The sequence below is a fragment of the Myotis nattereri genome (genome assembly GCF_964212035.1).
Source record: "Myotis nattereri genome assembly, chromosome: 8".
NCBI classification, from domain to species: domain Eukaryota; kingdom Metazoa; phylum Chordata; class Mammalia; order Chiroptera; family Vespertilionidae; genus Myotis; species Myotis nattereri.
Genome location: NC_138083.1, coordinates 6,357,954 through 6,385,735, shown reverse-complemented (window position 1 = coordinate 6,385,735; position 27,782 = coordinate 6,357,954). Strand labels below are relative to the sequence as shown.

General features: G+C 49.4%; 1 protein-coding gene across 1 annotated transcript; it reads left to right on the top strand.

The window, feature by feature from the left end:
- On the top strand, positions 1–27,782 carry NPEPL1 (aminopeptidase like 1). Its single transcript, XM_081096635.1, has 12 exons — positions 1–220; positions 709–894; positions 1,285–1,455; positions 4,326–4,415; positions 4,880–4,961; positions 6,581–6,723; positions 24,221–24,298; positions 25,150–25,250; positions 25,856–25,979; positions 26,203–26,379; positions 26,906–27,016; positions 27,531–27,782. The coding sequence occupies exons 1-12, from the start codon at positions 71–73 to the stop codon at positions 27,687–27,689; spliced, it is 1,572 nt and encodes a 523-aa protein (XP_080952761.1). The 5' UTR covers positions 1–70; the 3' UTR covers positions 27,690–27,782.

The following is a 27,782-nucleotide window of genomic DNA, read 5'->3' as shown; positions in this document are numbered from 1 at the left end:
GGGCGGCGCCGAGGCCCGGCGGGAGCGGAGCCCGAGCGGAGCGGGCGGCGGGGGGCCGCGGGCCGCGAAGATGGCGAACGTGGGGCTGCAGTTCCAGGCGAGCGCGGGGGACGCGGACCCGCAGAGCCGGCCCCTGCTGCTGCTGGGCCAGCTGCCCCACCTGCACCGCGTGCCCTGGAGCCACGTCCGCGGGAAGCTGCAGCCCCGGGTCACCGAGGAGGTGAGCGGGCCGCGCCGCCGCCCTGCGCCGCCAGCCGAGGACGCGGGGCCCGGGCCGGGGGCGCGGAGGCCGCCTGGCCCGTGCGATCCCCGCGCCCAACCCCCGCCGCCCGCACTTCCTGCCCGGCGCAGCGCCAGGCCGGCCTCCAGGCCCAGGCCGCCGCCTCGACGCGACCAGCTCGCGCGCACCGGGCCTCCTCGAAGGAACGGCCTCCTTCCAGGCCCCGTGGCAGTGCCCACCCGTCCCCGCTTCCAGGGGCACCTGGCTGGGGCCCCCCAGCGTGCGTTTCCCGCGTTCGAAGTAACGCAGCCCCCCAACTGGCCTTGTTTGCAACTGCCCACTGCACTGCTCAGCCCCACAAAGGGCCTGGTGCCAGCACACACACAGCGAGCGCGGTGCTGCACTCGTCCTGCTAGTGACGCCGCGCCCAGCCCGGTCACCTGCAGGCGGCGTCTGATCTCCTCTGTCTCTCTCTCCCTCCCTCCCAGCTGTGGCAGGCTGCTCTAAGCACGCTCAACCCCAACCCCACGGACAGCTGCCCCCTCTACCTGAACTGCGCCACAGTGGCTGCGCTGCCCTCGCGGGTGAGCCGGCACAACAGCCCCTCCGCAGCGCACTTCATCACCAGGCTGGTGCGGACCTGCCTGCCGCCGGGAACGCACCGGTGCATCGTGGTGAGTGGTCCGAGAGGAGGGCTCCTGCCTGCAGGCTGCCTCCGAGCCCAGCTCGCCACAGTGTGGCCCAGAGCTCAGAGCTGCCGCCACCGGCACGGTCACCCCACCTTTAACACACGGGAAACTCGGGGCGGAGAGAAGCCATTTCCCCCAGAGCAGTTCTGTAGGCACATCTGAGACTCAGATCCAGACTCGGGTCTATTGTCAGGTTGTGAGACCGTGGTTCCGGGACGGCCCGGGTGAAGGCTGGCTGGGCCCCCTGTGTGCACATGGTGCGCAGGTGGCCTCTGAGCCTGCTGTGAGCCTAGCACGGCCCGATTGCGGCGCCCTGGGGGCCGCGTCCTGCCACGCCCGCGCGCCCTCATCACCGCTCTCCTCTCTGTGCTGCAGATGGTCTGCGAGCGGGCCGATGTCTTCGCCTCTGCCTGTGCTCTGGCCCGAGCCTTCCCGCTGTTCACCCACCGCTCCGGTGCTTCCAGGCGCACAGAGAAGAAGACGGTCACGGTGGAGTTTTTCCTGGTGGGACAAGACAATGGGCCAGTAGAAGTGTCCACATTGCAAGTGGGTGTCTGGATGTTCAGCGGAGTCTCTGGGCCGCTGGGAGGGACGTCTGGGGCGTGCTCTCTCCCTTCTTGGGGAGGCCTTTGCTAGCCGGCTGCGGGCTCCCTTTCCCTCAGGGTGGTCTGTTTTCAGGATGCGGGTTTGTGCAGCTAGTGTTTATTGAGCACCTAGGCAGTGCCAGGCTCTTTCATGTTCGAATGCTAGTCGTCCTGTGCACGCACGTGTCACATACCCTTTACGGCATACTTTTCCATGTGTTATTTCGCCGGAACCTCAGGACAACCCTTTGTGAGCAAGGCAAGGCCGGAAGTGATTTCCAACTCAGAAGTCCTCGTGTGGATTGAGGGTCAGCTTCCCTCCCCTGTGGTGTGACCATCTCAGATCCCACCGATGAGCTGTTGCCCTCGCCACCTCCAGTCCCATTCCAGCAGCCACACCTGCGCTGTCCTTTCCCCATCTCACCCTTCTGTCTCCGGAAAGCGGTCACTGTCGCTCCGGGGCTCCTGGAGGGCAGAGGCCTGATCTGACGTATGGTTTTCCCAGGACTTGGCTGAACTGCCCACTACCTCGGGGTGCCCCACCCACACCTCCTGCTCTCCTGGGCCACTGCAGTGGTCCCTTAACTGGTCCTGCTGCCCCCAGGTCCCTCCCCCTTGCCTTACACACGCGCACCAGTGTCTTCCAAGTGCTTGTCAGGTAGCAGGCCCTGCTCTGAGCCGATGTGTGCACACTGACGGGTCAGATCACTGAACTGTCACAACAGCCCCGTGAGGTGGGTCCTGTTGTTATTACCATTATAGAGCTGAGCAAACAGGCTCAGCGACATGACGTGACGTTCTGGGGCCACTCCAGCAAGGGGTAGAGTCAGTTTTTCATTGCAGCCGCTGTCTGTCTAGAATTGTGAGCACAGGAGGTGCTGATATCCCGTATGGCCTTTTCCTCACTGTGGGGACCTCTTCAGCCCCCGTTGGACGGGGGCACCCTGGTCTCCTCCAGGTCACTGTAGCCTTGAATGGAATGGCATGCTGTGGTCTCTGCTGGACTTGAGTCTCTTGGACATCTTTGGATTCTAAATCCAGTGTGGCGCACAGTGGGTGCTCGAATAAGCATGGATGGAATGAATGAATGAATGATCCTGTGTGTGTGGGGAAGTGATGAGGTACAAACTCTACCCAAGTCCACATGGCTCTGTGTGTTTTCTGCCCTCGAACCCGCGCCAGCTGCGTGGGAGAGCTTGCTCACCGGAGGTCTGTGAGGCAGCCACCTGGCCTCCTTCGAGACCAGTCTCAGGGCATTGACGCACTTCCCAGACAGCGGCCACAGGCTGCGTCAGAGATGAGCAATGGATTTGTGTGTGTGACGCCCACAGATGGGGACCTGGTCCTCCCCTGGGGAGAGCCCGCTGACAGTCACCGGGACCCCACAGGCACATCTCATATCTGAGCTGTCAAGTCCTGTATCTCTGCCTTTTAGGCTTTGGGGTTTAATTACCTCAGAGCAGGCAGAGCTCGCGCAGCAATTGGCCAGGGCCTGGGAGGTGGCGGGCTGACGCTGTCCCTGAGCCTGCCCGCCCTGACACCATGGGGCCAGAAAAGCCGCAGATGAACTCAGTGGTGTCTGCACCCCCGCTAAACCTGCACAGCTTTTCTCTTTTAATATTGCCGCCTGTCTGGAGCTTAGGGTTGTTGGGGGGATGGACTGGGGCAGAGACAAAGGAGAGAAGGCAGAAAACTTCCAGGTCAGGGCAGAAGCAAAAGTGAGATGGGAGTTCTCAGCAGAAAGGCCGGGGTGGGGTGGGGATGGGGCAGCCAGTGTGTGGGACGAGTCTGTAGGCACGGGTGCGCCCCTGCCTGAGGTGCCTGTGGTGGCCGACTTGGGGTGCTGGGTGGAGGATGGGCTGCACAAGGCAGGTCTGCCTGTTTCTTCCCTCACTTCTGTCTCAGAGTAGAATGGCATCAGATGACCAGGAAAACAAGGGTGGGCTTGGGTCTACCACACACTCACAAGGGGCTCACGTCAGAAAAACGCCTCCCCGAGGGCCAGCGGGGAGTGCTTTTACTCTGGAAAGATCCAGAGGAGCCTCTGGGGGTGTGGCCTCTGAGCAGTGCCTCGGGATGGCTGGGGTCTTCAAGAGAAGAGAAGGGAGGGTGTATTGGCCAGCTCAGACTGCCACGAGGAAATACCACAGACGAGGCAGCTTAACCAACGCCTCTACCTCACAGTTCTGGAGCTGGAAGTCGGAGATCAGGGTGGGTTCTGCGGAAGGCTCCCTCCCTGGCTTTCAGACGGCCACCTCCTCATTGTGCCTTACAGGGCAGAGAGCGTGCTTGTAGAGACACTCATTCCATCAAGGGGACCCATGCTGTTGACCCCCCAGAGGCCTCCTAATACCATCCCAGTGGGGGTTGAGGCTTCCACAGTGCATCTGAGGGGCCCAGACATGTTCGTAATAGAGGTCAGCACCTCCCCCTGAGAGAGGGTTGGGGATTGGCAGAGGCCACAGGTGGGAATGCCCAGGACACATTGCAGGCCAAGCACAAGGGTCACCTGCCACCGTGTGGAGTGCAGTAGCAGGCGAGGAGGCTTGGGGAGAAGGTGGGCCCCCACAATGCCAGGCCGGACGCTAGCCGGGCGGAAGGGCCACTGGCATTCTGTAGCTCGCTGGTGGGTCAGGAGCTGGGGAGTGAGAGCAGGCAGCTTGGCTCTTGCTTTCCCCTCCACCTGCCCCTGCTGTTTTGTCAGCAGCCCCGCCACCTCCCCCAGGTGACAAATGCCTCTGACACCTTCCAGTCACCAGGGGAATGGACAGGAGGGACAGCCCCCTTCCACCTGGTCTCAAGGCCCTGGTGACAGCCTCTGTTTCTTTCTAGTGCTTGACCAATGCCACGGACGGCGTCCGGCTGGCAGCCCGCATTGTGGACACACCCTGCAATGAGATGAACACAGACACCTTCCTTGAGGTGCGTGGCCCTGGGGGGTCAGGCCGGGGGGTGGGACCGGCATGGGTGGGTATCGGTAGACCACAGGCAGGGTCACAGGAAAGCTGGGGGCCAGAGGGGGACAGTGTTCATCGTCTCTGTTCTTTGCCTGGGGAAGCCCGGGGCTGCTGCAGACAAAGACCTGCTGTCCACCCAGCTCTCGGGCCAGCAGCCTCAGCCAGGGGGCGGGGGAAGGAGCCTCTTTCGAAGGCCCCTCTGCAGGACTCCAGCCAGGAGCTACAGGAAATTGCAGAGTTTGGAGGGCCAGCCTTCTCTCCTGGGTTTAATCACACTCAAAGCAAGAGACTCAGAGCCGCTGGCTCCCAAGCCTGGTCCCTCCCCCACGGTGCAGCCATCAGCTAGTCCTTGGCCCGAAGCCTCGGCCTCGCCTCGAGTTAAGCTGTCTTCACGTGTCTTTGTGTTGTTTTTTCCACGAACATATCCAGGAGATTAAGAAAGTTGGAAAAGATCTGGGGATCGCCCCAACCATCATCCGGGACGAGGAGCTGAAGACCAGAGGGTTTGGAGGTGGGTGGGGGCTGGGCCTTGCAGGACTGGGTGCTCCGGGTACTTGGCTGACAGAGTGGCAGTGGGCCCGTGGTGTGTCGTCCTGAGCTTCACCTCGAAAGAAACCGGCCTGTGTCCAACCCCAAGACCAGGCCCTGGGAAGCAGACTGTCACTGGGGAGAAGGAGGCAGTGGTTCAGGTTCTGATTCAGATTCTGGAAGCCGTAGGGTCCAAGGCCTCCCCCGCCTGCTCCCTCTCCGGCCTCCTCACGTGTTGTTGCCCTGGTCCTCGGGCCAGCTCATCGGGGCCTTTCTGTTCCTCGAAGACACACAGTCATGTCCACACCAGGGCCTTGTACTACTGACTCCTGTATCTAGGATATGTTTTCCCAAGACACTCTCAGGGCAGGACTGCCCTACCTGCACACCTCAGCTCAAAGCCACCTCCTCAGAGAGACTTCCCTGATGACTAGGCCCACCCCCTCCCGCTGCCCGGCCCTGGCGGTGCAGTGATGACCAGGACACGGTGCTCTCAGACTGGCTTGGGGGAGGCTCACTGTATTTGCTCTCCATGTTCCCAGGACAGATTACCCCAGAAGGTAGTGCAGAAAGGGATGCTGGATGTCTCACAGCTCTGTGGTGGGCGGGGGGCGGGGGCGGGGAGAGAATCGGGCCAGGGTCTCTCCCAGGCTGCCACCAAGGTATGGACTGGGGCAGCTGTCATTTGAAAGCTTGACTGGGGCTGGGCTTGTGCTCCCAGCAAGGCACACTCATGGCTCTGCCAGCAGGCCTCGGGCTCCCTGGCTGCTCCTTTCCAGCTCTCTCCTCAACAGGCACAGCGCAGTAGCTTCTTCCCTTAGGGCAAGGTCTCTTGGTAACCTAATCTTGGAGGTGATGTCTCAGCATCACCTCCAAGAAGCAGTGAGACACAGGATCTTGCCCACACTTAGGGAGGAGGTCATCTTAGAGGTGCCAATTACAAGTGGAGGGAGAGGCCACTCCCATAGGGGAAAGCTTCACAGAGGAGGGGTCCTTTGCAGTGGGTCTTGCAGGGCGAGTAGGAGTTTGTCAGGCAGCCATTATTGGCTCTTGTCCTGGTTGCTGTGTCCTTCAGTTCAGTTACTTGGGGCCCCAAGGCATGGACTCTGCCCACGGCAGGCATGATTTTCTGGAGCAGATGGGGCATAAACTGAACAGTGAGGCAGTAGTTGGAGTGAGCTTGGAAAGGGTGGTGCAGTGTGCTGAGTGCATGGAGGGTTCAGGGAAGGGAGAGCAAGTGTGGGCTGGAGCAACCTTGAGGCATTGTCCAAAAATCATTTCATTCTGCAATCCTGTTCATTTCTTTCTGGGAACGATACAATATTTTTTTCTCAGCGGGTTTTCTTGCCTAACAATGCTTCGCATAGAATTTGTTTGCAGTCCAGAGCTTTGGAACTGATTTGCATTCCTCATCCCCCGCTGGCCAGGGGCAGGAAAGGGGGCAGGGAGCTCAGCGTGGACAGCGCAGCTCTCCAGGAGCAATACCCCAAAGCCTGAGGACACTTCCTGTGGGGGAACTGATGTTTCTGGGGGCGGGGGCTGCTGGGTCTCCTCTGCTCAGTTTAACCTGAGTCTGACTGCCCCTCCCTGTGCTTCCCGTAGGAATCTATGGTGTTGGCAAAGCCGCCCTCCACCCCCCAGCTCTGGCCGTCCTCAGCCACACCCCCGACGGAGCCACCCAGACCATTGCCTGGGTGGGCAAGGGGATCGTCTACGACACCGGGGGTCTCAGCATCAAAGGGAAGGTGAGGTGCTGGCCGCTCAGGCAGTCCCGGGTGCAGAAATCTAGGGGGTGCATGGCTCTCAAGTGTTAGAGGAAGATGGCCAGGAGCTTGGCGCTGGGTGCACCTCTGGGGGGATGGGTTCGGGAAGGGAGATAGTGGATCCAGTTCTTCTGAGAGGGATAGTTACGTGCCCCACTTCAGACAGGGGTCTGGAAACAGAAAGTCTGGATGGGATCCAGAAACAAGCTGCAGAAGTGATTAAAGGGTGGGTCAGGAGAACGGGGGAGGCAGCGTGCAAGGAATCAGGCGTCTGTTCTGCGTGAAGATGAATGAGCATGTTTCCAGGGACCGAATGCTCAGGGGTGGTCTGTACAGAAAGCACAGCGCGAGGTGAAGCCAGGGGGATGTGGGCCCAGAGGCAAGCCCCCTGCGGTGTGGCTACAAGGCTGAGGCCTCAGCAGTCACCTCTGTGGGCGGCCTTTGGAGTTGGCTGTCTCGGGGATGGATGCATGTGGGATGTCAATCTGTGCCCGTGTCCGTCGGCCTCTGAGAGGCCTGCCTTCCTCCACACTCAGCTGGGCACAGGAAGAGCCAGCCACCTTCATCGATCACCCCACACACTGCACCAGGCCTGGGCCGGGCTCTAAGGGACAAAGACTAGGGAGGGACTCGGAAAGAGCAGACATGTGACATGTATGCAGGAGGAAGTCTGAAAGGAGGAGAAGCAACCATCCCAGAGAGAAAGCTTTAGAAGGGAGGACAAGTGAGCTCATACAGAGCAGACACTGAAAACTGGCTGCCCGCGTGCCTCACAGATGTGTCCTGTTGGCCCAAATGGGGTTTTAACATTTGAATTAGTTACCAGCTTTTAAAAACAGGAAGAATTCTCCCAAAAGACTGGGTTTCTGACCTTTTGTAAACTCAGAAGGTCCAGCCATGCCTGGCCTGCGTCCCCCCTGGCGGCCTTCTGCCGCAGCTCAGTGGCTGCTGACACCATGGATATAGCCTACACCCTGCAGTTTGCCACAAGCCCCATCACTCCCTGCCGCCTCTCAGACATTGAACCCCAGTGTCAGTTGCTACTTAGGCTAGGCATTGTGCTACTGGTTTTTGTACTTCTAGTCTGTCTAGTATTTGGTTCCTACAGTGGATGATCTGTTTGTTTAGTTTTGTGTTTGATTTATAACACTCTTCCTTCTTCAAACAACAAAATTATTTTCAGGACTAATCAGGAAATGAAACTAATTATAATAAAGGTTTTTAAAAAGCACACACCAATAGTGAATTAACCGACAGTGAATTCTCCTTTATTGAATTCCATACATATTTTCATGCCAGTAAAAACTCTTAAAATAAATATTACAGTACAAATGAAGAAAACAGTAATGGATTAACACTTTTAAATAGAATTAATGTAATTTGTATTTTTTATTTTCTTTTTATGTATTGGTTAGAGAGAGAGAGAGAGGGAGAAACATCCATTTGTTGTTCCACCTATTTATGCATTCATTGGTTGCTTCTTGTATGTGCCCTGGCTAAAGATCAAACCCCCAACCTCGGTGTATTGGGATGACACTCCAACCAACTGAGCTACCAGCCAATGCATAATTCTTTTTTTTTAAAAAAAAATATTTTATTGATTTTTTACAGAGAGGAAGGGAGAGGGATAGAGAGTTAGAAACATCGGAAGAGAGAGAAACATCGATCAGCTGCCTCCTGCACACCCCCCACTGGGGATGTGTCCGCAACCAAGGTACATGCCCCTGACTGGAATTGAACCCAGGACCCCTCAGTCCACAGGCTGACGCTCTATCCACTGAGCTAAACTGGACAGGGCCATAATTCTTTTAATAGAAAAAAATGTATGCCTCCGTATTGGTTGTGTTAGTAGATGTCAGCTATAGTTTTGTTCTCAGGCATTGGCATCTGCAGATCTGTCAATGACTTAATCAGAAAAGATCTCCACATTTTCACAATCACTAGATAGACAAAGGCACCAGATTTGTCAGTCTGTCTTCACTCATGGCCCATAAAAACACTATTCATTTTAATTTTGAGGAGTTTCTGTGACATGAAGCAACACACACAAGTACTTAGGAACAGTCTTTAGCGTAAGTGTCTCTTGATGAAGACTGCTAAAATCTCTATTACCCAAGAAACTCCAGAAATTGCTATACTGTCCATGTGTTCAGTTCTTTGAGATTGATTCTAGCAGCTTTCAAATATCCGTGGAGTAAGAACGTTTCAAACACAACTCCACGCATTCACCTGGATTGAGAGAGGCGAGGAGACGTGAGCTCATGGCCCCCTCGGGTTTACTGTGAGTCCACGTTTGAAGGGAAGAGCATGCGGACACCGTGGACACTGTGACACGGAAGCCAGCCCGCGCCATTCTGACCGCTGGAACGGTCCTCAGAGTGGAGGCGTGGCCCTGGGGCTGTGAGTGTGGGGCCAGCTGTGAAGCCAGCAGTTATCACCATCCATTAGAATAATGTTTCTAAAAGGATAAGTAATTAAAATAGGCAGTTTGAAGCTTTTATTTAGATGATAAGGACTCACTTTTACCAGCTACAGGTTTTTTGGGGAGGAAGAATTTACCACTGATGACAACAGGCAAACTGGTTTTTAGTCAGTGTATTACTGCTCCTAAGTTCTCCCCAGACAATGAGCCTCTCTAGTCTTCTGTTGCCGGCCGCCCCCTCCCTCCCACCCTTGCCCCAGAGGCAGCTGAATGCTGGCCGGTAGAATTGTGGGGTGGTTTCTCCTGGGATCAGAGGCTTCTTTTTGATGTTGGCTTGTTGGAGGGTCAGAGTGAGAAGCGGCTTCCTATGAATTAGTCATTTTGCTGGTGGCACCAGCTCCCCGTTTAGCAGGAACACTCATAGCTCCACTTCCAAAGTTTCAAAGACAAATCAGGATCAGCATGAACTAGTAGGTGTCAAAGACGTTAGTCTCAGGACCCCTTACACTCTTAAAACTATGGATCCCAAAAGGTTTTGTGTATAAGGTTGATGTCTGTTGATATTTCTCCTACAAGAAATTAAAACAGGGAAATTTTAAAGATATATTTACTAATTCATTTAAACCCAAAGAGGCCCACACTAAGACACATCATAATTAAAATGCCAAGGGTTAAAAACAAAGAATCTTACAAGCATCAAGAGAAAAGTAGCTAGTTACCTACAAGGGAATGCCAATACAACTGTCATTTAATTTCTCAACAAAAACTCTGCAGGCCACAAAGGAGTGGCAAAGAAATATTCAAAGTGATGAAAAGCAAGGACCTACAACCAAGATTACTCTACCCAACAAAGCTATCATTTAGAATTGAAGGTCAGATAAAGAGCTTTGCAGACAAGAAAAAGCTAAAGGAGTTCATCACCACCAAACCTATATTACATGAAATGTTGAAGGGTATTCTTTAAGAAGGGAGGAGAAGAAGAAAATTAAAAATATGAACAATAAAATGGCAATAAATACATATCTATCAACAATTGAATCTAAAAATCAAAATAAATGAACAAGAAATCTAATGAACAAAAGAAACTGATGAATAAAGTAGAATCAGAAGCATGGAAACATGGAACAGACTGACGAATCTCAGAAGGAAGGGTGGTGGGAAGAGACTGACCAGAGATCTTATATGCATAGATGCATTACCTATGGACACAGACAATAGGGTGGTGAAGGCTTGGGGTGGGGTGGGAACAGGTTGGGGTGGGGTTATGGGATAAAAAGGGGGCATCTGTAATACTCTCAACAGTAAAGATTTTTAAGAAATGAACATAATATAAACCCATTTTAAACCTGCATGTTAATGTAAATGTTATAAAATAACTATTTTCCAAAGTGGAAAACAGCGAGGAGAGTGGCATCATGTTACATTTCTGCAAATCTCTTTAGTGCTTGCCTTCATAGAAGATATGTGTGGCCATGTGTCTGCTGCATTTAGTGTATCGTGATATGTTGTTTTAGTCAAATGTCAACAGAAAGTTTGGCTTCACTCACTTCATAGTTGGAAAGGGAGGTAGGGTAGTACAATTTGAGGAACTGGGGCCGTTCGTCTTGCTGTTACACCAAACCCTCCAAGCAGTGGCTCCCAAAGGCTCACTCTACTGTGGAACCTGAAACAATGCCAGTGAACGTTTGTGCTGTTACGTTAGAATTGAGTGGTCCAGCTTGGATTTTGCATGATTCTGTAATGTTGCGCCTGGGTCATTTGGAAGATGTTGTTTGTAGAATTATGCAGACTTTTAAAGCTTGACACCTTCCATTAAATCACATTTCTTAATATCACCATTCGTCTCATTTAAAAAGTCATTGAGTATTCGGAAGCCTGAGGCAGATACAAGTTTTCCAAAATTCTGATTTCTTTTCTTAAAAGCTCAGATTTTACCATTAGCAACAAATAACAATGGAACCGATTTCGTGGAAGTAAGAGGCTGGCTTTGTTCATTTTTGAGGAAATGTCTGCCAGACACCTACGTGTGAATAACCACCGTGCATCAGCTGTTCTTTGAAGGAGGAAGGGTGCTGGTGAGAACAGAAGCCAGACGAAGTGGGAACTCTAGGCTGTGTCCGGCCTCAGGATGGAGGCGCATCGCTGAGGCTGTGCGTGGGGCCAGCCGTGTAGCCGGCAGCCATAAACCTGAGCCCTCGGTGCTCTGCGAGCACCTTCATTCCGTCACACCGAATATGGAAAGTGGCTGCATCAGCGGTTGAGATGTTTTCAAGTTAATAACTTCACTGCTTCAGCAAGGAAACGCAAGTGAAATGGGCAGCGCGTTCCTTTCCCGGAGGCTGGCAACGAGGCCGGGCACCGGCAGCTCCCTGGGTGCCATGCCTTGCTCAGGGCCGCCTGCAGCCCACTTCTCACTTTCGGGCCATAGGTACAAGCGTCAGCCCAATGCAAAAGGGAAATGCCACCGTAGTGTCAAGATGGGGATCGTTTCTTTTGTAAAAGTAGGAACGGGGTACCGGGGTGCTGCAAAGCAAGCACATGAGTAGACCTACCCCTGTGGTTTGGCATTGTCTGCCCGCGGCTGGGAGGCTGCGCCAGTGACAGGGACACAGTTCCAGTGACCATCTCGAGCAGTTTTCTGTGGGCCATTTTGCAAGTGGTTTGCTTCCAGATCCGAGACCCTATTTTTCCTTTTGAACAGTCCTATGCTTTCTCGCAGTTTAGGTCAAAAGAGACAGCTTATTTTCAATAGTGCTAGCTGGGTCATTTTCACTCAATTTAATTGTAAAAGCAGCTCAGTTTATACCTAAAAATACTTTCCATTAAAACTCTGGGCTCATGTAATCTGATAAAGGTTCAAAACATTGCTCAGTACATTTCAAACCCGAATCCTTATACGTGATGACCTGCTGTTAATTTAAAATATGAACTTGTCAATTAGCATTGGGAGCCTATAAAATGTAAAAATATGTGACCACTCTCCACCAGTTTATAGAAAATCACAATCACCTCTGTGGCAGGAAAGCACCTCTGTTTCTAGCAGCCTCTCATTAGACTGGTCTACCCAGGAGATGCCAACGGCTGGGCAGGGTGGTGGGGCTGCAGGTGTCCTTGCCAGTGTGTGTGTGTTGGGGTGGGCGGGGGTGCCTTGGTGATGTGAGAGTGACATTTGGGAAAATTTCACATTATCCCAAGTGGATGGCTCAAGAAAGTGACGTGGAGAAGCAAAGAGAGAGAACAAAAGTGTCAATGAGGCCAGATGGTGCCAGCTTTAAATGCCAGTGCAAGGAAGTGGGCCTGTTACCGGGACAGCCTGGGGACCAGGTCACAGCCTGGCCTCCAAGCCATGCTGGCCGTGTTTGTGTAGCAGCATGGCCGCGGCGACTGCAGCAGCTCTGGACATCCCACTGTTCTGTGTGTGTGTGTGTGTGTGTGTTTAATAATTCTTTATTGTTGAAAGTATTACATATTACCCATTCCCCCCACCCCCCTTGGTCCCCTCCAGCCTGCCCCCGCCCCTGTCCAAGGCCCTCACCGCCCCATTGTCTGTGTCCATGGGCCATGCATATATGCACACAAGGTCCTTGGTTGATCACATCCCACCCACCCTCCCTCCCCCGCCTTCCCTCTGAGATTCCACACTGTTCCAAGCTTCCATGTCTCTGGATCCACTCCGTTCATCAGATTATTTTGTTATTTAGGTTCCACATATGAATGTGATCATGTGATGCTTGTATTTCTCTGATTGACTTATTTCACTTAGCATGATACTGTCCAGGTCCCTCCATGCTATCTCAAAGGGTAAGAGATTCTTCTTTTTTCCTGTTACATAGTATTCCATGGTGTAAATGTACCACAGCTTTTTTTATCCATTCATCTACCAGTGGGCATTTGGGCTGTTTCCAGATCTTAGCTATTGCAAATTGTGCAGCTGTGAACGTAGGGGTGCATACATTCTTTCTGATTGGTGTTTCGGGTTTCTTAGGATATATTACTAGAAGTGGGATCACTGGGTAAAATAGCAGTTCCACATGTAATTTTTTGAGGAAACGCTATACTGTTTTTCAAAATGGGTACACCCCCACCAGCAGTGTACTAGGGTTCCCTTTTCTCCACATCCTTGCCAGCACTTGTCATTTGTTGATTTGTTGATGGTAGCCATTCTGACAGGTGTGAGATGGTACCTTGTTGTCGTTTTGATTTGCATCTCTCTGATGATCAGTGACTTTGAGCATTTTTTCATATGTCTCTGGGCCATCAGTTTGTCCTCCTTGGAGAAGTGTCTATTTAGGTCCTTTGCCCATTTTTAATTGGCTTGTTTGTCTTCCTTTCATAAACTTGTATGAGTGCCTCATATATTTTAGATATTATCCCTTTATCAGATGTATCATTGTCTAATATGTTCTCCAATGCAGTTGGCTCTTTTTTTGTTTTGTTGATGGTTTCTTTTGCTGTGCAGAAACTTTGTATATTGATGTGGTCCCATTTGTTTATTTTCTCCTTAGTTTCCTTTGCCCTTAGACCAGGGGTGGGCAAACTTTTTGACTCGAGGGCCACAATGGGTTCTTAAACTGGACCAGAGGGCCGGAACAAAAACATGGATGGAGTGTTTGTGTGAACTAATATAAATTCAAAGTAAACATCATTACATAAAAGGGTACAGTCTTTTTTTTTTTTAGTTTTATTCATTTCAAACGGGCCGGATCCGGCCCGCAGGCCGTAGTTTGCCCACGGCTGCCCTAGACTATGGTCGGCAAACTGCAGTTCGTGAGCCACATGCGGCTCTTTGGCCCCTTGAGTGTGGCTCTTCCTAAGCCTTAGGAGTACCCTAATTAAGTTAATAACAATGTACCTACCTATATCGTTTAAGTTTAAAAAAATTGGCTCTCAAAAAACATTTCAATCGTTGTACTGTTGATATTTGGCTCTGCTGACCAATGAGTTTGCCGACCACTGGCCTAGGTGATGTATCTGTAAACATATTGCTGCAAGAGATGTCTGCCATTTTGCTGCCTATGGTTTCTTCTAGGACTTTTAAGGTTAACTGACTTACACTTAAGTCTTTTATCTATTTTGAGTTTATTCTTGTTTATGGTGTAAGTTGGTGGTCTAGTTTCATTGTTTTTGCACGTGTCTGTCCAATTTTCCTAACACCATTCATTGAAGAGACTGTCTAGACTCCATTGTACGCTCTTGCCTCTGTTGTCAAATAGTAATTGGGCGTAATGGCTTGGGTCAACCTGTGGATCTCTGTTCTGTTCCATTAGTCAATATGGCTGTTGTTGTGCCAGAACCAGACTGCTCTGATTACGGTGGCTTTGTAATATGACTTGAAATCTGGTATTGTGATTCCTTCAACTTTGTTTTTCTTTCTCAAAATTGCTGTAGCTATTCCGGGTCTTTTTAAATTCATATAAATTTTTTTGAGTGTTTGTTCTAAGTCTGTGAAATATGCCGTTATATTTTAATAGGGATTCCATTGAATCTGTAGATTGCCTTAGGTAGTATTGAGTGGTGAAAGCGGACATCCCTGTCTTTTTCCTGTTTAGGGGAAATGGGTTTTTTTTGCCCATTGAGTATAATGTTCACTCTAGGTTTGTCATATATGGCCTTCATCATGTTGAGATATTCTCCCTCTATTCCCAGTTTGCTGAGAGTTTTTATCAAAAATGGGTGTTTGATTTCGTTGAATGCTTTTTCTGTGTCTATTGATATCCTCTTGTGTTTTTTGTCTTTCAATTTGTTTCTGTGATTTATCAAATTTATCAATTTATCAATTTATTGTACTAGCCTTGCATCCCCAGAATAAATCCCACTTGGTAGTGGTGTATAATCTTTTTCATATATTGCTGGATGTGATTTGCTACTATTTTGTTGAGGATTTTAGCAGCTATGTTCATCAGGGATATTGGCCTGTAATTCTCTTTCTTTGTAGTGTCTTTAACTGGTGTTCTAATTACAATAATGCTGGGCTCATAAAACGAGTTTGGAAGTATTCCTTCCTCTTGGATTAATCTGAAGTAGTTCAAGGAGTATAGGTGTTAGTTCTTCTTTGAATGTTTGGCAAAACTCTCCTGTGAAGCTGTCCGGACCCAGGCTTTTGTTTGCTGGGAGTGTTTTGATTACTGCTTCTGTTTCATCAGTTTTTATTGGCCTATTCAGGTTTTCTGATTTCTCCTGTGTCAGTTATGGGAGGTTGTATTTTCTAGGAATTTTTTCATTTCATCCTCATTGTCCAGCTTGTTGTCATATACACTAAGTGGCCAGATTATTATGACCACCCCATCAGTACTTCGTTGGGCCACCTTTTGCCTTTAATATTGCGGTGATTCTTGGCATTGACTCCACGAGATGTTGAAAGGTGAATCTGACACCATGCCTGATGAATAGCACTGTCCAGTTCTGTGAGATTTGATGGCTGTGGAACCAGCTGCCTGATGGCTTTTAACTTTGTCACACAAATGCTCAATTGGATTGAGATCTGGTGATCGTGGGGGCCACCTGAGCAAGGTAAAGTCTCCCTCATGTTCTTGAAACCACTCCTGCACAATATGAGCACCGTGGCATGGAAGAAGCCATTTCCATTGGAATATGCCATCAACATGATAGGATGAACTTAATCAGCAACGATACTTATGTATGTTGTGCTATTCAGACGTTGTTCCACACGAATTAAAGGGCCCAAATCATGCCAGGAAAACATGCCCCAAACCATAACACTGCCCCCACCAGCTTGAAGGGTTGTACTCATGCATGTGGGGTGCATGCTTTCATGCTGTTTCCGCCAAATTCTCACTCTATCATCTGCATGATGCAACTGGACACGTGATTCATCGGACCACATGATTTTTTTCCAATGCTCTACTGTCCAATCCTTGTGTTCCTGTGCGAATTGTAGACGTTTTATCTTGGTAACTGCAGACAGCAAAGGTGTTTGAACAGGCCTTCGGCTTCCATATCCTATACAATGCAGTGTACGGCTAATTTGCCTACAAACGTCAGGTGGTCATAATAATCTGGCCACTCAGTGTAGGTGTTCATAGTATTTTTCCTGCAATCCTTTGTATTTCTGTGGTGTTAGAGGTTAGTTCTCCGCTTTTGTTTCTGATCTTATTTATTTGGGTCCTTTCTCTTTGTTTTTTGATGAGTCTTACTTGCAGTTTATCAATTTTGTTTATCCTTTCAAAGAACCAGCTCTTGCATTCCTTGATTTTTTGTAATTTTTTTAGTCTCTATGTCATTTATTTCTGCTCTAATCTTTATTATTTCCTTCCTTCTACGTACTCTGGGCTTTTCTTGTTGTTCACTTTCTAGTCTTTAAGTTGTAGGGTTAAATAATTTATTGCTGATTTTCCTTGTTTTTTGAGGTATGCCTGTAGTGCTATTAACCTCCCACTCAGAACTGCTTTTGCTGTGTCCCAGAGATTTTGGGTTGTTATTGTATGTTCATTTCCTTTGTTTCCAGGAAGTTTTTTATTTCTTTCTTGACCTCATTGGTAACCCATTCATTGTTTAATAACATGCTCTTTAGTCTCCATGTGTTTAAATGTTTTTGAGTGTTTTTACTGTAGTTGATTTCTAGTTTTATTCCACTGTAATCTGAGAAGATGCTTGATATGATTTCAATCTTCTTGAATTGTAGAGACTTGTTTTGTGTCCTAACATGTGGTCTATCTTTGTGAATGATCCATGTGTACTTGAGAAGAATGTATATTCTGCAGCTTTGGAGTGAAATGTTCTATAAATGTTAATTAAATCCATCGATCCAGTGTGTCCTTTAGAGTCACTGTTTCCTTGTAAAGTTGTTGTCTGGAAGATCTATCCAGTGAAGTCAGTGGTGTGTTAAACTCTCCTACTATGACTGTATTGTTGTCGATCTCTCCCTTAAATTCCTCTAGGAGTTTTTTTATACATTTAGGTGCTCCTATGTTGGGTACATATATGTTTACCAGGGTTATATCCTCTTGTTGGATAGATATAGTGACCTTTGTTGTCTCTTGTGATGGCCTTCATTTTAAAGTCTATTTTGTCAGATATGAGTATCGCTACTCCAGCTTTTCTTTCTTTCCCATTTACATGGAAAAATTTTTCCATCTCTTCACTCTCAACCCTTGTGTGTCTTTTGTTCTGAGATGGGTCTCTTAGATGACATATAGTTAAGTCATAGTTTTGTATCCAGTCAGCTACCCTATGACTTTTTGTTTAAAGTATTACCTCTGTCTCCTTTTCCCCACTTGACTCCCCTCCCCCCCGCCACTCCCGCTCCCCAGGATAAGTGCCCACCGCCCCAGTGTCCATGTCCATTGGTTATGCTAATATGCATGCATACAACTCCTATAGTTGACCTCTTACCCCCCCTCCCCCTGCCTTCTCTCTGAGGTTGGACGGTCTGTTCAGGCTTACTTTGTCTCTAGATCTATTGTTGTTCATCAGTTTATGTTGTTTATTATATCCCGCATATGAGTGAGATCATGTGATATTTATCTTTCTCCGACTGGCTTATTTCACTTAGCATAATACTCTCCAGGTCCATCTATGGTGTTGCAAATGGTAAACATTCATTCTTTTTTATAGCAACATAGTATTCCATTGTTGTAGATGTACCACAGTTTTTTAATCCACTCATTTGCTGATGGGCACTTAGGCTGTTTCCAAATCTTAGCTATGGTGAATTATGCTGCTATGAACATAGGGGTGCATATATCCTTTCTAATTGGTGTTTCTGGTTTCTTGAGATATATTCCCAGAAGTGGGATTACTGGATCAAATGGGAATTCGATTTTTAATTTTTTGAGGAAACTCCATACTGTTCTCCATAGTGGCTGCACCAGTCTGCATTCCTACCAGCAGTGCACGAGGGTTCCTTTTTCTACACATCCTCTCCAGCAGTTGTTTGTTGATTTGTTGATGATAGCCATTCTGACAGGTGTGAGATGGTACCTCATTGTTGTTGTGATTTGCATCTCTCGGATGATTAGTGACTTTGAGGATGTTTTCATATGTCTCTCAATCTTCTGTATGTCCTCTTTCAAAAAGTGTCTATTTAGGTCCTTGGCCCATTTTTTTATTGCATTGTTTATCTTCCTTTTGTTAAGTTGTAAGAGTTCCCTGTAAATTTTGGAGATTAAACCCTTATCTGAGATAGCATTGGCAGATATGTTCTCCCATGCAGTGGGCTTTCTTGTTGTTTTGCTGATGGTTTCTTTTGCTGTGCAGAAGCTTTTTATTTTGATGTAATCCCATTTGTTTATTTTCTCCTTAGTTTCCATTGCCATAGGAGCTATATCGGTAAAGATGTAGCTACGACATATGTTTGAGATTTTGCTGCCTGTGGATTCCTCTAATATTTTTATGGTTTACCGTCTTACATTTGAGTTCATTAACCATTTTGAGTTTATTTTTGTGTATGGTATAAGTTGGTGATCTAGTTTCATTTTTGGCACGTACCAGTATCTGACCAATTTCCCAGCACCATTTATTGAAGAGACTGTCTTGACTCCATTGTATACTCTTGCCTCCTTTGTCAAATATTAATTGAGCGTAATGGCTTGGGTTGATTTCTGGGTTCTCTGTTCTGTTCCATTGGTCTATATATCTGGTCTTGTGCCAGTACCAGTCAGTTTTGAGAACAGTGGCTTTGTAATATTGCTTGATATCTGGTATTGTGATCCCTCCAACTTTGTTCTTTTTCTCAGGATTGCTGTGGCTTATTGGGGTGTTTTTTTAATTCCAGATGAATTTTGGGAGAGTTTACTCCAGGTCTGTGAAATATGCCATTGGTATTTTAATGGGGATTGCATTGAACCTATAAATTTCTTTGGGTAGTATGGACATTTTAATGATGTTGATTCTACCAATCCATGAACCCGGTATGTTCTTCCATCTGTTTATGTCTTCCTCTATCTCTTTTTTCAATGTCCTGTAGTTTTCTGAGTACAAGGTTTTCTTTACCTCCTTAATTAAGTTTATTATTAGGTATCTTAATTTTTTTGGTGCCCTGGTAAATGGGATTGTTTTTTATTTTAGTTTCTTTTTCGGTGAGTTCATTATTATTGTATAAAAAAGCCATAGATTTCTGCTACATTGCTGAATTCATTTATTAAGTCTAGTAGTGTTTTGATGGAGTCATTAGGGTTTTCTATGTACAATATCATGTCATCTGCGAATAATGACAATTTTACTTCTTCTTTTCCAATTTGGATGCATTGTATTTCTTCTCCTTGTCCAATCACTCTGACTAGCACTTCCAGTACTATGTTGAACAGGAGTGGTGAAAGTGGGCATCCCTGTCTTGTTCCTGTTCTTAGGGGAAATGGTTTTAGTTTTTGCCCATTGAGTATGATGTTGACTGCAGGGTTGTCATATAGGGCTTTTATTATATTGAGGTATGATCCCTCTATTCCCACTTTGCTGAGAGTTTTTATCAAAAAAGTGTTTTTGATTTTGTTGAATGTTTTTTTTTGCATCGATTGATATGATTATGTGATCTTTGTCTCTCAAATGTGATGTATTACATTTATTGATTTGTGAATATTGTACCATCCTTGCATCCCGGGAATAAATCTCACTTAGTCATGGTGTATGATATTTCTAATGTAATGCTGGATCCAGTTTGCTAGAATTTTGTTGAGGATTTTAGCATCTATGTTCATCAGGGATATTGGCCTGTAGTTCTCTTTCTTTGTGGTGTCTTTATTTGGTTTTGTCTTTATCTTTGTCTTTATCTAAGCTTCATAGAATGAGCTTGGGAGTGTTCCTTGCTGTTGAATTTTTTGGAATAGTCTGAGGAGGATAGGTTTTAGCTCTTTTTTGAGTATTTGGTAGAACTCCCCTGTAAAGCTGTACGAACCAGGATTTTTGTTTGCTGGACGATTTTTGCTTACTGTTTCCATTTCATCATTAGTTATTGGCCTAGTCAGGTTTTCAGATTCTTCCTGATTGAGTTTTGGAAGGTTGTATTTTTCTAGGAATATGTCCATTTCCTTTAGGTTGTCCAGTTTATTGGAGTGGAGTTGTCTGTTCGAGTTTTGTTTTTGTTTTTTACAGTCCTTTGTATTTCTATAGAGTCTATTGTTACCTCACCTTTTTCATTTCGGATTTTGTTTATTTGGGTCCTCTCTTTTGCTTCTTGGTGAGCCTGGCCAGAGGTTCATCAATCTTGTTTATCCTTTCAAAGAACTAGCTCTTGATTTCATTGATCTTTTTTTTTTTGTTTGTTTTTTGGTCTCTATGTCATTTATTTCTGCTCTAATCTTTATTGTCTCCTTCCCTCTGCTCACTCTTGGCTTTTCTTGTTGCTCTCTTTCTAATTCTTTTAAGTTGTAGAGTTAGATAACTTATTAGCATTTTTTCTTGTTTTTTGAGGTAGGCCTATAGAGCTATAAACTTCCCTCTCAGGACTGTTTTCACTGTGTCCCATAGATTTTTTTTTTAATAAATCTTTATTGTTCAGATTATTACAGTTGTTCCCCCTTTTTCCCCCCATAGCTCCCCTCCACCCAGTTCCCACCCCACCCTCTGCCCTTACCCCCCCCCCCCCACTGTCCTCATCCATAGGTGTACGCTTTTTGTTGCCGGGTCATACACATGGAAAATGTAGCTATTTCCATCCGTGACGTGTCCCTGTGTTCGGCCACACAGGGACCGTCTCAGCCTCACAGGGGCTGTCACAGCTTCACAGGGACCATCTCAGCCTCCCAGGGAACCCATAGATTTTTGATTGTTGTGTTTTCATTGTCATTCATTTCCAGGATGTTTTTAATTTCTTCTTTGATATCTTTGGTAGCCCAATCATTGTTTAATAGCATGCTATTCATCTTCCAAGTGTTTGATTTTTTTCATTGTTTTTATTGTAGTTGATTTCTAATTTTATGCCATTGTGGTCTGAGAAGATGCTTGATAGGATTTTTATCTTCTTGAATTTGAAGAGACTTTGCCTGTGTTCCAATATGTGGTCTATCTTTGAAAATATTCCATGTGCACTTGAGAAGAATGTATATTCTGTAGCTTTGGGGTGCAATGTTCTGAAGATGTCAATTAATTCCATCTGATCTAGTGAGTCATTTAGAATTAATGTTTCTTTGCTGATTTTTTTGTTTAGAGGATTTATCTAGTGGTGTCAATGGGTTATTAACGTCCCCTACTATGATTGTATTGCTGGCGGTCTCTCCCTTGATATCTTCCAGAAGTTTTTTTATGTATTTGTGTGCTCCTGTATTGGGTGCATATATGTTTACCAGAGTTATATCCTCTTGCTGAATTGCTCCCTTTAGTATTATGAAGTGGCCTTCCTTATCTCTTGTTATGGCCTTCACTTTCAGGTCTATTATGTCAGATATAACTATTGCTACCCCAGCTTTTTTTTTTCTTTTCATTTTCATTTACCTGGAAAAAAATTTTTCTATCCCTTCACTATCAGTTTGTGTGAGTCCTTTGTTCTGAGGTGGGTCTCTTGTAGACATCAGATATATGGGTTGTGTTTTCTTATCCATTCAGCTACCCTATGACTTTTGATTGGAGCATTTAATTCTTTAACATTTAAGGTTATTATGGATAGGTAATTATTTATTGCCATTCTAATTGTGTATTCCTGGGTTTCTCTATTTCTTCTCATTACAGCAGTCCCTTTAGCATTTATTATAATGTTGGCTTGGTGGTGGCGTACTCCTTTAGTCTTTTTTTGTCCAGGAAACTCTATATTTGACCATCTATTTTGAATGGTAGCTTTGCTGGATATAGTAATCTTGGTCTCAGATCCTTGCTTTCCATTACCTTGAGTACTTCATGCCATTGCTTTCTGGCCTGTAGAGTTTCTAATGAGAAATCAGCCTTGTGGGAGCTTCTTTGTAGCTAACTATTTGCTTTTTTCTTGCTGCCTTTAAGATTCTCATTTTGTCTTTTTTTTGGCATTTTAATTGTGATGTGTCTGGATGTGGGCCTGTTTGGGATTTTCTTGTTTGGGGTTCTCTGTTCCTCCTGGTCTTGTGTGACTTTTTCCTTTACCAGGCTAGGGACGTTTTCTGCCATTATTTCTTCAAACACGTTTTCTATCCCTTTCTCCCTTCCTGCTACTTCTGGCACACCTGCTTTTCGAATATTGTTATGTTTCACCTTGTCCTACAGCTCCCTTAAGCTGTCCTCCTGTTTTTTCTTTTTTTTTCTTTTTGGTTTGCTGATTGAGTTATTCTTACAACCCTGTCTTCTAATTCATTGATTCAGTCCTCAGGTTCTCCTAATCTGCTGTTTATTCCTTCCAATATATTCTTTATTTGTGCTATGTCATTCTTTATTTCTGTTTTCATAGTTACTATATCTTTTATCATGCCATTGAACATCTTTATCGTCATTATTCTGAATTCTGTACTACATAAATTTCTTATCTCTGGTTCATTTATCTCTTCTGGAGAATTCTCCTGTTCTTTCATTTGGAGTTTGTTTCTTTGCCTCCCAATTTTAGCTGCCTGTTTGGGTTTGTGACTGTGTATTAGGTAGATCTGCTATGCCTCTCAATCTCTAGTGCAGGACAGTGTCAAATGCTGTTTCTGACTAATTAGATCAGGCAAGATTCAAAGCCTCCAGTAATCACCTCTGTCTACAAACTGATAGGATTTTGTCTTGAATTGCCCTCAGGCAATCATCCACAGGTGTGGCAAGAGTGTTTTCAACAGGTGGGGCAATTGCTTCTGCCTGGATGCTATTGTTATCCTGTCTCTTAATGGGCCTCAGAAACTCTGCACTGTGGTGCAAGGCATTTTCCAATAGGGTGGATCAGCTGTCTTCCCCCCAGGCAAGGTCACCTGTATAGCAAATGTCTGTGTGAGAAAGATGACCTCCGCAGTGTGAGGGAATGACTCAGCACAGGAAACTGGGGTGTCTGCCTTCTGAGCTCTAACCCTAGAACCTCTGATCCCAGCTTCTGCTCACACAGCTCCAGTCCACTCTGCCCGCCCTCTGTTGGAGCACAAGATGGGTGGCTCCATAGGGAATTTTGTGTGTTGGCCCTTTAAGAAAGTGCTGGAATTTCCAGTCTCTCCCTGGCCCACAGCCACCCTGCTGCTTCTCACAGCCAGATGGGATGTGGGTACCCTCTCAGTTCTGGTGCTCTCTGCTGGGGGCCCAGCTTGGGGATTAGATCCTACAGTTCTCAGTGGCAACCCCCACAGCTGAGAACCTCTCTCTGGAACCTCAGTTGCTGTCTGTGGGAGCCCGGCAGGCCTTTCGCACCTCCGCCCCTCCCACCAGTCTCTGTGGTCTCCACTCTCTGTCCTGTTATCAGGGTTCTCTCCAGAGAATCTTCTGTTGACTATTGAGGAATTTTTCTTTATTTTAGGTGTAATTCGTTTGGTCCTGGGAGCATGTCCTGTACCTTCCACTGACTCTGCCGCCATTTTTAATCTCCTCTGTTGTGTGTTCTTTATCATTGTTGCCCTCCCTCTCCTCCGGCTCCTCCTCCTCCTTTTCCTCTTCCTCGTTCTCCACCTCATTCTCTTCCTCCTCCTCCTCCTCCTCCTCCTCCTCCTCCTCCTCCTCCTCCTCCTCTTCATTCTCCTCCTCCTCCTCCTCCTCCTCCTCTTCATTCTCCTCCTCCTCCTCCTCCTCCTCTTCCTCCGGCTCCTCCTCCTCCTTTTCCTCTTCCTCGTTCTCCACCTCATTCTCTTCCTCCTCCTCCTCCTCCTCCTCTTCATTCTCCTTCTCCTCCTCCTCCTCCTCCTCCTCCTCCTCCTCCTCCTCTTCCTCCTCCTCCTCCTCCTCCTCCTCCTCCTCCTCCTCCTCCTCTTCATTCTCCTCCTCCTGTTCACTTTTCTCCTCCCCCACAGTTTCCTTGGATAACCCCCAAAACTCTGCTCAGGTGAAAGGGTCCCCTGGTCTTTGGCCATTACTGCCCGTTGCTTTTAGAGAACACCCACCTGACCAGTGAGAGTGTCCTGGCTTCCCTTCTCTAGATATTGCAGGTCTAGGGAACCCCTCTGGGCCCCAGGTGCTGAGTAGGGTGGGATGGGGCAGGTGGGTACCAGTCAGCATTTACTCACTCCTCTCTCCCATCGGTGTTGTCCGCAGACTACCATGCCCGGGATGAAGAGAGACTGCGGGGGTGCTGCAGCCATCTTAGGGGCCTTCAGGGCTGCCGTCAAGCAGGTTAGTAGGGTCCCACTCCTGCAGTCCTGGGAGAGGAGGACCCCCATCCTATCCTTCCTGCGGAGTCCACACCCATCACAGGCCAAAGGCTCTAAAAGGGGAAGAAGTGAGGGCTCCAGGGCAGCTCCTCACCTGCCCGGGGCGGTGATCGCTGCCAGTGGGTGAGGTTGGGGGATGCATGTCCTTTGGAGCCCAAAGCCCATGTCAAACGGGTAAAAAGTGTGTGTTCAACAAAGGGGTGATGTGCCCTGACCACCACAGGGACGACTTACCTCCTAAAAGGAGCTGCTACGGCTGCTTCTAGGAGGCCCAGCTCTTCCTGTCACCAAATGTAAGGCCTCTTCTCTCTGTAGGGCCTACCTGTTTGGCTTGGTTCCGGGGGGTAAACTTAAAGTGAGAGCAGAAGGTCTTGGCAAAGTTTCTAATTAATGCCGATCAGGAGCCCAGCCTATTCCCTGCAAGAGGACAGAACTTGCAGGAGGGAGGGGCCCAGAGCCTGGCTGCTCTTGCTTCTGCCCCACACAGCCTCATTAGAAATGGACCTTCCTGGGGCCTCTCTGAAGCACAGCCACAAGCCACAGGCCACCGTGGTCCCGCAGGGGAGGCGGCACCTGGAGCACGAGCCATCCGCCCTCCTGTCCCCTCGCTGGCCGGAGACTAAGGAGGAGTGCGGCCAGCATTCACCTTGCTCAGCACTGCAGGCTCTGCCTGGGGCACAGCACCGGGCTCCTGCCCCCTGCCCCGCCCCTCGCCCCCCTTGCCCGCTGCCTCCCTTGATGAGCTTGTCAGAAAGACTCCAGGGTCCGAGCATGACCAGCCTGTACTGGAGCCTCTGCCCACATCTCCCCCAGGGTTTCAAAGACAACCTTCACGCGGTGTTCTGCTTGGCCGAGAACTCAGTGGGGCCCAACGCCACGAGGCCTGATGACATCCACCTGCTCTACTCAGGAAAGTAAGCCCACCCGTCGCTCACCACGCAGCCCCGGGCCCTCGGCCGTGCTGCCCTCTCCTTCCCAGGCCAGGCTGGCCAGCTGGAGCCATGCTGGCTGGGGGCAGATTCCACCTTGCTTGCTCCAGCCGGCGGCAGACCCTGTTGGAGATGCCCTGTGACAGGTAGCCCTGGCCCACAGGCTGCTTGCTCCCAGGGGTGTCCAGAAGGGTGACCAGGGTCCTGGCTCAGGGGCTCAGGAACCACCCTGCTTCACTAGGGTGAGCCCTTTCTCTGCCACATGGTGCCCATCCCCAGGGTTACCCTGACAGGTAACCCTGCACTTCCCTAGGGCCAGGGAACGGTGTAGATGCTGCCCACACAACCCTGTTCTCCCGTCTTACAGAAGAGGAAATTGAGGCCAGGAGCTGGGTGGCTTGTCCAGATTCTAGCTGGACAGGGATGAGCGGGATTGACACAATGGCCTTTGCTCTTGACCCTGGCACTGTAGAGGGGTGGTGAGGTAGTTACAGAAACAAGGGCTCGAGGTGGGGTCACCCAGTTCCAAAGGGACTCACTACCAGTGCCTCAGAGAGTGCCATCCTGAGTGGGGTGTCTGCTGCCCCCAGGACAGTGGAAATCAACAACACGGATGCTGAGGGCAGGCTGGTGCTAGCGGATGGTGTGTCCTACGCCTGCAAGGACCTGGGGGCTGACATCATCCTAGACATGGCCACGCTGACCGGAGCACAGGTGGGAGCCTAAGGCCACCTGGCCTCCAGGAAAGAGGGGTGCTGTCATTTCATCTTCATAACCTGGTGGGGGACCCAGGGAGGGTGCAGGTAGCGGAGCCCGTGGACTGAGGCCTGGGTGCCCGGGCAGGGCGGAGGCCTTCCTCCCCTGCGTCTCTCACCACCTCTCTTGCCTTGTTTGTTCCCTCTCCTGGGGGCTCTGTCCCACTCTCCCTGACCCCCAGGGCATCGCCACGGGCAAGTACCACGCTGCCGTGCTCACCAACAGTGCCGAGTGGGAGGCGGCCTGCGTGAAGTCCGGGCGGAAATGCGGGGACCTCGTGCACCCTCTCGTCTACTGTCCCGAGCTGCACTTCAGCGAGTTCACCTCGGCCGTGGCCGACATGAAGAACTCCGTGGCGGTAGGTTTGGAGTGGCTCCTGAGGTGAGGGAGCGGGGCAGGCAGAGCCCTGTTCTCAAGGTGTCAGCGTGACCCCACGAAACAGCAGCAGTGTAGACGAGGGTCACCCCTAGGAGGCCCCAGATCTTTGCTGTGGCTGGGGGGGAGGGAGGGTGGCAGGGGGGATCTAAAGAGGGGATGTACCATTCATTGGGCTCCCTGCCGGCGCACGCACCACGTCTGGTACTGGGTTTCCTCCCCATCTGGGGTCTGCCCGTTGTCCCCCGTCAGTCCCTTTGCTGACTGCCCCCTTGCCTTGGGGTGAAGGCAGACCTAAGCTCACATGCAAGGTCCTTGGGGTCCCAAGTCCCTCTCAGCTGCCACTGCTGCGCTGGACCCTCCCTAGCCCTTTCAGACACCAGGGGAGGTGGCTGAGGATGGCCAGGTGGGTCCACAATAGGCCCTGATGGTGCTCTTGGTGGAGCCCCTCGCCCAAGCCCCCACTGCTGGGAGGGGAAGGGTCACTGTCTGTCCTTCTGTCTCCCCAGGACCGGGACAACAGCCCCAGCTCCTGTGCTGGCCTTTTCATTGCCTCACACATTGGCTTCGACTGGCCTGGGGTCTGGGTCCACCTGGACATCGCCGCGCCTGTGCACGCAGTGAGTGCAGGGCCCCAGTGGGCGTCCTCCCCTCCTGGTTAGGACACTTCCTTGGCTGGCCCTCCAGTCTGCTTCCCCTCCCGTCCCTCCCCTCGGCCTGGCTCCCGCCATCGGATGCGCGTCCAGAGCCCTGTCTGGCTCCAGAGCTGCAGGCTGAGCTCATCGGAAACATTCTGTGTTGAGGGTCATACCGTCTATGGCCCAGCCTCCCGGCCAGCTGTGGTCCCCCCTGACCTCTGGTCTCCTCATTCCTGGGAACAGAGTGGCTGCTGTTTGCGATCCTTCCCCAGCCAGCCGTTCTCAGCAGGAGGCCCGGGCCCTGGTCTCACCCTTTTGCACCCTGATAAAACCTGAGTGAGGCCAGAGCACTCCTTGGTTCGAGTGTTGAGGGCAGCAGAAGGGGTCTGCAGGGAAAGTGGGGGTCCTCTCCCTGGCCTAAGCCTCTCCCCGCAGAGGTGGCTCGCTGAGGGGGTCTGGCTCCCTGGCAGGGGCTCCAGCTGCACTTTGTCCACAGGGTGAGCGCGCCACGGGCTTCGGGGTGGCCCTCCTCCTGGCACTCTTCGGGCGAGCCTCTGAGGACCCTCTGCTGAACCTGGTGTCCCCGCTTGGCTGTGAGGAAGACCCCCAGGAGGGGGACACGGACAGGGACTCCAAGAGGCGCAGGCTTGTGTGAGGCTGGCAGCCCGCCTGGCCCAGTGGCAGGGGCTCTGCCTCACTTTGCACTGATTAATTTTAAGCAATTGGAAGATTATACCTTAAGATGGGC

What these genes read in the sequence shown, in the direction of transcription:
- NPEPL1 (XM_081096635.1), top strand. Translation starts at nt 71, where the DNA reads ATGGCGAACGTGGGGCTGCAGTTCCAGGCGAGCGCGGGGGACGCGGAC. An exon ending in TAGAAGTGTCCACATTGCAA is followed by an intron (nt 1,456 to 4,325) that starts GTGGGTGTCTGG and finishes GTTTCTTTCTAG; the next exon opens with TGCTTGACCAATGCCACGGA. An exon ending in GTCTCAGCATCAAAGGGAAG is followed by an intron (nt 6,724 to 24,220) that starts GTGAGGTGCTGG and finishes TGTTGTCCGCAG; the next exon opens with ACTACCATGCCCGGGATGAA.